The 9,445-nt window shown below is 52.3% G+C and overlaps 1 protein-coding gene across 1 annotated transcript; it reads right to left on the bottom strand.

The window, feature by feature from the left end:
• Window positions 1-1,695: 1,695 nt before the first annotated feature.
• On the bottom strand, window positions 1,696-8,367 carry LOC102421700 (2'-5'-oligoadenylate synthase 2). The gene is made up of 5 exons (XM_006099060.3): window positions 8,075-8,367; window positions 6,073-6,343; window positions 4,453-4,631; window positions 2,792-3,027; window positions 1,696-2,029 (listed from the first exon to the last, which is right to left on the bottom strand). Exons 1-5 carry the CDS (start codon window positions 8,264-8,266, stop codon window positions 1,711-1,713), a joined length of 1,197 nt encoding a protein of 398 aa, XP_006099122.3. The 5' UTR covers window positions 8,267-8,367; the 3' UTR covers window positions 1,696-1,710.
• Window positions 8,368-9,445: the final 1,078 nt, after the last annotated feature.

The following is a 9,445-nucleotide window of genomic DNA, read 5'->3' as shown; positions in this document are numbered from 1 at the left end:
ACACTCTCTCCACTGAGCCAAACCGGCCAGGGCTCTGTGCTATCTGTCTTATAAGGACACTGGTTATTGGAGTCAGGTCGCATGCGAGTCTAGGTGGCCTCATCTTCACTAATGACACACACACACACACACACACATACACACACACACACACCACACACACACACACACACACGCACGCACGCGAACTGTCCCACCAAATGTGGGCAGCGTCGAACAGTGGGCATCTAGGTGAAGGGCATCTACATGGAGGGCTTTTAGGTGAAGTGCTCTGACAATTTTTGCAACATTTCTATCCATTTGAAAGTTTTCAGAATAAAATGTTGGGAGAAACATGTTTTAAACAGCTGTCTTGCCCTAGCCGGTTTGGCTCAGTGGATAGAGCGTCGGCCTGCAGACTCAAGGGTCCCGGGTTCGATTCCGGTCAGGGGCATGTACCTTGGTTGCGGGCACATACCGAGTGGGGAGTGTGCAGGAGGCAGCTGATCAATGTTTCTCTCTCATTGATGTTTCTAACTCTCTGTCCCTCTCCCTTCCTCTCTGTAAAAAATCAATAAAATATATTTTAAAAAATAAAAAAAAAATAAACAGCTGTCTTAGGAGGCTGGGAGCAAAGACCAGGAGTCTGGTGAAAGTCGGGGGAGGGGTGACCGCTCAGAGGGTCCCGATCCTTCTGCATCCAACTAGGGGTTCCTGTTCACAGGGAGCTTCACCTCTGGGGCTCAGTTCATTTACATCTACGTTTACTTCCCAGACCTTTGCTCAACTGGCCCTCAAGTTTCTGTGCAGATAGAAGACAGACTCTGCGTCCCCTCATCTGGGCATAAAGGAGTCCCGTTCTGTGAAATCCGGGATTTCGGTGACTTCTCTGGCCTCACTGACGGGTTTGTGCCCCTCGCCCCGCCCTACGACCCCAAGGAGCGCTTTACGGCGTCAGCAGTCCAACCTGAGAAGGTTCGCGTGGGATTGTCTTTCTCTGATAAGCTCTGGGAGCGCAGGGGGATTCTGTGTCGATAGATTTGCTTCTCCTTTGGGGGATGGAAGGGGCAAAGTGAATGTCTCGGGTTCAAAGCCGGCCCCTCCAATAGTCCTCCTGTCTCCAGCCCCACTTCTCGCTCTGGCCCCGCACACTTGCTGGAACGGCGCTCAGAGCCTGTCCCGGCTCCCACAGGGGTGAGTCACCCACTTCCCTGGGGCTCTGCTCCATTTCATCTGCCACCACCCGCCCACCTGCAGAAACGAACCCAAATCTCTCACCTGCAGGTGCCCCGCCTTTGCTTTTTGTTCAATCTGTACTTTACCATCATTAGCTCAGAAGGGGAGCCCCCAGTGGCATGTTGTGGACTGAATTATGTCCCCACAAAAGATACGGTGAAGTCCTCATCGATGAACGTGAACTTATCTGGATATAGGGTCTTTGCAAGAGGCAATCGAGTGAGGTGAGGTCATTCGGGTGGGCCCTGATCCAATATGCCCTGGGTCCTAATAAGAAGAGGAGAGAGGCGCCGAGACCGACAGCCTGGGGGGAAGACCTTGTGAAGACACAGAGGGGAAGGCCATGAGACCATGGAGCAGAGATGGGAGTGATGCTGCCACAAGCCAAGGACTGCTGACAACCACCGAGTTTGGGAGAGGCATGGAAGAATCTTCCTCTGGAGGCTGCAGAGGGAGCACAGCCCTGCCAACACCTTGAGCCTGGACTTCGAGTCCTCAGGACTGTGACAGCAAACATCTCTGCTGCTTTAAGCCGCCCAGGGCCCGGGCTTTGTTACAGCAGCCCGAGGACACCGACACACGGTGATCTCGAGGAAGACTGCAGCCGGGTGTCGGGAGGAGGAGGGCCCTCCCTGACGCATGACAGGAGCTATATTTGGAACACCCTCTCACCAGAACATTCCAAGATGGTCCAGGTGACTCTCTCAGGATGAGAGAAATTAACCAGTTTTGAGCTTCTACTTTTAGCAGTTGCCAGCCCGTCTCATCTTTGCTCACCGTATTGGTGGGGTCAGTTGGATCCAAGATGACTGGCCTATGAATTCCATTAGATTATAAAAAAAAAAAATCAGTTGGGCTGCCTGTGGGAAGGGAAATCAGCTTTAGGGAGAGAGGCCTAGACTGGGCTTCTGGGAAGTCCTGTGGTTTCTCTCAATTGCTGAGGTGCTTTGCGGCCAGCCTCTCTGGTCCTGTGCTCTCTGGTTGACAGAGAGAGGCATTCTATTAATCTATATATAAAAGCCAAAGCAACCATTACAACCGGTCGACTGGTCAGCGTGACGACGCACTGACCACTAGGGGGCAGACACTCAACGCAGGAGCTGCCGCCTGGTGGTCAGTGCACTCCCACAGACAATCTACCATGACCAGCAACCTCCCGCGGTCTCTTTCTCCAGCTGGCCGGTCCTGATCTACTCCGATCAGCCCCAATTGGCCCTGATCGCTGGCCAGGCCCAGGGACCCCACCTGTGCACGAATTTGTGCACCAGGCCTCTAGTCATGTAATAAGATGGCCTCTTCCTGTGGATCTTTCTTCTCTCTTAGCCTCTGCCTTCTGTAAAGGGAAATACCTCGCAAGGGTTTGTCTGGAGCACAAAATGTGATGATGGTTTGTAGTGTGAATGAAAGCATGGGTCAGGGTTCCTCCCTCAGACCTCTCCTCGCATCCCTGCCCAGTGCTGCTGGCATCTGTGTGGCACACCCCTGGCTGGAAGGGACAGGGGTGAGTGCTCATTCTAAAGGGGCACAGTCTGGCACGCAGATGGAGAGGGAAAGAGAGGGCCACGGAAGTTGGTACCTTGATGATCGGATCTGGTTCAGCATGACGTTCCGGACGGTCTCATCCTCAAAGTTGTAGTTGACTGTCCAATAGACACACAGCTGCTCCTGCTTCTCGATGAGCTCTAGGACAGTTCTGAGGCCTTGAACTATGTCAAAGTCTTCCTCTCTACACCCCTCTTCCCAGGCATAGACGGTAAGCAGCTCTAGAGCATACGAGGGTGGCAGGGATTGACGCTCCCACCGTTTCTGGCACTGCGGGAGAAGAATGGGGCAGCAGCTAACTTAGAGACCCAGTTCTTCCCATGTCAGGGCTCTGAAATCAAGAAACCAGCTCGGCCGGTGTGGCTCAGTGGTTGAACGTCGACCCCATGAATCAGGAGGTCACGGTTCAATTTCCAGTCAGGGCACAGACCCCGGTTTCAGGCTCGGTCACTGGGTGGGGTATGTGCGGGAAGCATCTAATAGGTGTTTCTCTCTCTCTCTTCCTTCCTTTCTTTCTAAATCAATAGAAACATATTTAAAAATAAATCTTAAGTCAAACCATTGTAAGAGAAGGCCCATCTGTATTTGGCAGTATTCCCTAAAGTTAAATATGTACCTATTCCTCATTGTGGACACACACATGCATACATATATGCCATGTGTATATGTATGCGCACACACATATGTTTTCATATACATATACTTTATAACTCAGCAGTTCCATGCCTGCATATTTACTCAAGAAAAAGGAGTGCTTGCCCAGCCAGTGTGACTCTGGTTGAGCATTGATCTATGAACCAAGAAGTTCAATTCCTGGTCAGGGCACAAGCCCGGGCTGCGGGCTCAATCCCCAGTAGGGGGCATGCAGGAGGCAGCTGATCAAATGATTCTCTCTTAGTATTGATGTTTCTAGCTCTCCTTCTCCCCTCCTCTCTGAAATCAATAAAAGAAAATGTATATTTTATTTTTTATTTTTTAATATTTTTTTTTTATTGATTTTTTACAGAGAGGAAGGGAGAGGGATAGAGAGTTAGAAACATCGATGAGCGAGAAACATCGACCAGCTGCCTCCTGCACACCTCCCACTGGGGATGTGCCTGCAACCAAGGTACATGCCCTTGACCGGAATCGAACCTGGGACCCTTGAGTCCGCAGGCCGACGCTCTATCCACCGAGCCAAACCGGTTTTGGCAGAAAATGTATATTTTAAAGAGGAGTCTCAAATTTACAAAAACACATGCAGGGAACACCCATAGTCACATAATTCATAATAGCCCCAATTTGGAAATGGCCCAGATGTCCATCAGCAGAGGAGTGGGTCAATGTGTGGATAGTAATACAATGGAATATTACAAAACAATGAAAAAATGACAACCACACGCACCAACATGGACAAATCTCTCAGACATAACGTTGAACAGAAGACAGCAGACACAACGTACATACAGTCAGACTCCATTCATATCAAGTTGAAAAGCAAGCAAAATGAGTTTGTGGTGACAGCTATTAGGTTAGTGGGCTGTTTGGGGGAGTGTTCACTGGGAGTGGGCTTGAGGCCACTCCCTGAGTTCTGCTTAAAACAATATAAAACGCATCGAGCTGTATACCTAAGATTGTTGTCCTTTGCTGGATTGCAAGTTATTGTGACCCAAAGGAAATGGACGGCAGCCAGAGGTAATGCAAGATGAAACTGACCTGTTGATGCCAGGCCTTTACCAAGAGGATCAAATCCTTCAGCTTCCTGGGATGGTTGTTAAAAAAATTCTGCTGGAGTTTTGTGAAGCAGACAGAGAATCTACCGGGGCTGGCTTTTGCCTGGTCCAAGGCTCTTTTGAGGTCTCGATAGGTCGAGGGGCTGGGCTTGCCGCTCAAGTCTGGGAGGAAAGAGAAGAAGGACTTGGAAGGTTGGGTGTGGTTTGGTAGCAAACTGCCTCCTCTGGCAGAGGCCAGGTCTGTTTGCTTAAAAGGTGCGGGGTGGCTGGCCCTGCTCGGTGACAAATGAAGTCTAAAAGGACCATCATGCAAATGCTATGGCGCTGGCTGAAGACAAGACCAGTGAGAGCAAACAGAGGAAAGGAGAAACGATTGTAAATGAAAAAAGAAGGAGTTCCAAATGAGTGGGGGAAAGACGGTTTCTTTGAAAAATGGTATTGGCCTACACCTGGAAGAAAATGAAGTTTATATATCACATACAGTATATCCCGCTAGTGAGCCCATCCAGTGAGCGCTGCAGTTCAGGGTCAAGGGTACAGGCACCTTGAGGAGGCAGGTGCAGGCAGAGCCCCGGAGGCTGGGATGGCTGCCGGGTGGCAGGTGCACTCCCCGCAGCACTGAGCCTGTGAGGTCGGGTGATGCAGGGCAGTGGCTCTCAGACTGGGGTGCCAATCAGAATCCTGCTGCACAGCTAATATGAACACAGGCTCAGGAGCCTCCTGTGTGAATGAGGCAGGTGAGTGGATTAAACAAATGTGGTACATCTACACAATGGAATACTACGCTGCTATAAAAAAGGAGGAACTTCTACCACTTGCAACAGCATGGATGGAACTGGAGAGCATTATGCTAAGCGAAATAAGCCAGTCGGAGAAAGACAACAATCACATAATCTCACTCATATGTGGAATATAATGATCAACATAATTTGATGAACAAGAATAGATCCAGAGACAAATGGCAGGGAAGGGGGGATTAGAGAGCAACCAAAGGACTTGTATGCATGCATCTTAGCATAGCCAATGGACACAGACACTGGGGTGGTGGGGGCTTGCCCGGGGTGGGAATGGCTTGTGGGGGGGGGGTCGTCAAGTGGGGAAAAAGGAGACATATGTAAAACTTTAGTCAATAAATAAATTTAAAAAAAAGCCAATGAGGAGCCCCAACTGGTTTTGCTCAGTGGATAGAGCGTCAGTCTGCAGACCAAAGGGTCCTGGGTTTGATTCCGGTCAAGGGCACGTACCTTGGTTGCAGGCTCCTCCCCAGCCCAGGCCCTGGTCAGGGCTCGTGCAGGACGCAACCAATCAATGTGTTTCTCTCACATCGAAGTTTCTCTCTGTCTCTCCCCCCTCCCTTCCACTCTCCCTAAAAATCAATGGAAAAATATCCTCGGGTGAGGACTAACAACAACAACAAAAAGCCAATGAGGAGATGGGAAGTCCTAGAGAAGAGAGAAAACCAGGGTAGGAGGGACTTCCTCTCTTGAAGGCCTCCACTTCGGAAAGCACCAAAGGTACCTATCCACCATCCCTCTCTTGGACTTTGCTCTCTCAACACACCCCTCAAGACCCACCCCCACCCCCACATACCCCAAGGGCTCACCCAGAGCATCAAAGGCGGGCAGCACGTCAAAAGTGACGCTCTGCCATTGTGTGGACAGCAGGATGGTGAGGCCACCATAGGACCTCTGCATCTCCATCTTGGCTGTCAGCTTCCTTTCGAGCTGACAAGCTGTCAGCCGCTCCCAGATTTTGTCGAGGATTGCATGTTGGTTTTCCTTCTGGTCCTGGAATTTTTCAAGGTCACTGATGAAGATGACAAGGGTACCATCGGAGTTGCCCTTTAAGACCGTTTTCCGGCCATAGGAGCCACCCTGCCAGCAACAGAGAAGCAGGTGTGAGAGTCAGGAGCCTTTGGGGGTCACGGCACTCCCCAGGAGGCAGTAGTCTTACTTAACTTGAGAAAGCGCCCCAAATGTCACCATAGTCTTAAAGTTGAGAGGCAGGCGTCCACTGGTCCCCCCAAAGACCAGGGTGCCCATAGCAATACTCTTCATACTAGCCCCAACCTGGAGGAAACTCCTGTGGATAAATGCGGTGCACACCACCTGCCCACACGACAGACATTTCCTGAACAGGGTGCCCACACGACAGACATTTCCTGAACAGGGTGGGTCAAAGAGACCAGACACGAAAGCCACACAGGGCGTGGACTCATTTATCCAGGGTGACCAACGGGTCCCGTGTACCCAGTGTTAGCGTCGAAAGACCCTCGTCCCAGAAAACCCCTCGGCCCCAGGCAAACTGGGATGCATGGCCCCCTTACATGCAGACGAAGTTAAAAACCGGCAGAATGATCTCTGCCGTCGGAGGCAGGAGGGCGCTGCCCTGGGTGAGGGCGGTGACAGGACAGGGAGTGCAGGGGCCCTCGGGGGCTGGGAATGTTTATTTATTTATTTTTAAAATTTATTTCTTTATTGAGGAAGGGAGAAGGAGAGAGAGAAACATCAATGATGAGAGAGAATCATGGATCGGCTGCCTCCTGCACGCCCCCCACTGGGGACCAAACCCACAACCCAGGCATGTGCCCCAGGCCGGAATCGAACCCGGGACCCTTCAATCCGCAGGCTGGTGCTCTATCCACTCAGCCAAGCCGGCCAGGGCGGGGCTGGGAATGTTTTGCTTCTCGAGCTGGGTGTAGCTTACATATCTCCGTTGCTCGTGGCAATCCAAACAGGCTGCATACTTAGCTCTGTGCGTTTATCTTTTTGTACGTTTATTTTAATTAGAATAAGTCAATTAATATTGAGAGGCAGGATGGTGCTATTAAATAACTTCCCTGTGCCTCAGTTTCCTCCTCTGGGCCAAGGCAGGAGACACCAGTATCCAAGTGTCTTTCCTGCTGGGGCTAGTGGGTGTGTGTGACGGCAGAGGCGAGGTAGCCCGCGGCTGCAGAGAAGTGAGTCTCCAGCGCCGGAGAGCATGGCGGTGGGCGTGGGGCTCTCCAACCCCCTCCCTGCCCTAGGGTCCTGGCACCTTCCCAGCCCCCTTTCCTCCCCGAAGGCCCAGGATCTTTAGCCTCAGCCCTGGGGTTTGTGCCCATAGCACCAACCATTTCTAACTGACGAGAGCTCCCACCCCCCACTTGCTGGAAATGCCACCACCGAGCAACTTTTGGGTAGTTTCACCGAAGTCCTTTAGCCTCCGTTTACTGCTCTGTAAATGGGAAGGATAGAACAATAGCAGGGAGTAATCGCAGCTAATTTACTGAACACGAACCATGTACCAGGCCTTGTACTAAGAACGTTATATGCTCAAACCTCACAACACTTTCAGATGGGTATTGTTCCTCTCCCATTTTATAGATTCGGAGACTGCAGCACAGAGAGGTTAAGCAACCTGCCCCGGGTCACACAGTAATAAGGGGCAGAGCGGACTTCAGAGTCTGTGCTCCTAAACTCCAAACTATCTCCCCTCCTCTCTCCGAGGGTGGGGCGGACAGGACGATGTGTGGTGCCCCCAGGGCCTGGCACACAGTAGGCGCTCAGCACCAAGTCACTCCGACTTCCGATAACCAGGAGCCCCGACCCCGGCCCTCCACTCACTTTGGCGACATCTATCACCGTGGGAGGCTCCGTGGCTTCCTGCAGGGCGGCACAGATGGTGTCCACAGCCTCATCGATCTGTCTCTGACAGTCTTCCGTCGGCCTCAGTGAGGTCTGGATATACTCATCCAGTTTCTGAGCAGGTACCGAGTACACCGTTTCTGGGCAGGTGCCGGATAGCCAGCTGCCCATTGCTGCTGCTGGCTGCCTGCCGGGGCGACAGCTCACGGCAGAGCAGGAGGCAGAGGAGGAAGAGGATCTCTGGGCTGAGAGCTTGGAAGCTGGGAAGAGCCAGGAAACTGAAACTGACCAGCGTTCTCAGCTGACTTCCTCAATCCAGAGCTCTGCCCGCCCCTCAGCTCAACCTGCCCCTCAGCTGCTCCCGGGGAGGCGTCCTCCTGGAGAAACGCGCAGCTGCTGGAGCTGGATGCGCGCTAGACCTGCGCCCTTGAGCACGCCCCTGCCTCTTTGGGCCTCGACTTCCCTCTTTGTGAAATGGGGACAGCAGTGGCGCCTCTCTTATTGGGCGAATGCAGGAATGAAATAGTACCTGCCAAGCGCTTAGCACAGGGCCGGGCGGGTCGCCACTGCTATAGAAGTGTTTGCTAAGCAAATAAAATTTTTCAGTGGCAGAGTTCTTCCTTGAAGCCCCTTTCTCCTTCTTCCTGTTCCCAGGGACCTGAGAAGTCAGACTCCATGAGAGCGGCAAGGAGAGAGACTCAGAGGTGACGGACTTGCTGGGGGACACACAGCGAGACGAGGGCTGAGCTGGGCTCAGCGTGCTCGGTGGGTGGGAGCGTCCGTGGGCCCAGTTCCGCAGCATCCGTGGAAACCCGCACGGCCTCATCAGCCACTTCCCCCACCCAGCAAGGACGGGAACAAGCTCAGAGAAGCACACGGGTCGGAGGGGAGACAGATGTGCAACTCCCGCCCGGAGCTATGAAAACGAAACTCCCAGAGGCCTCGAGTGGCTGCCTCAGAAGCAAACATCCCCAAGGTGTGGGTTCTTCACCCCCATGGCAGTCCCTCTCTGCCATGAGGATTCATTTCATATGTCGACTTGGCTGGGCCAAGGTACCCAAATATTTGGTCAAACATTATTCTAGATCTTTCTGGGAAGGTACTTTAAAGATGAGACTGACATTTAGACCAGTGGACTTTGAATAAAGCCGACCACTCTCTAGTATGTGGGTGGGCCTCGTCTAATCAGTTGAGGGCCTGTATGTAAAAAAGACTGACTTCCCTCAAGGAAGCGGGGGGGGGGGGGGATCCCACCAGCAGATGCCTTCAGCCTGGAGCTGCCTCAGCTCCTCCCTGGGCCGCCCTCCTTGCAGAATTTGGACTTGACAACTTCCACAACAGCACGAGCCA

Source organism: Myotis lucifugus, unplaced genomic scaffold (assembly GCF_000147115.1).
Source record: "Myotis lucifugus unplaced genomic scaffold, Myoluc2.0 scaffold_256, whole genome shotgun sequence".
Taxonomy (NCBI): Eukaryota; Metazoa; Chordata; class Mammalia; order Chiroptera; family Vespertilionidae; genus Myotis; species Myotis lucifugus.
The sequence above is the reverse complement of the archived record's forward strand: the minus strand, read 5'-3'. Positions and strand labels throughout refer to the sequence as shown.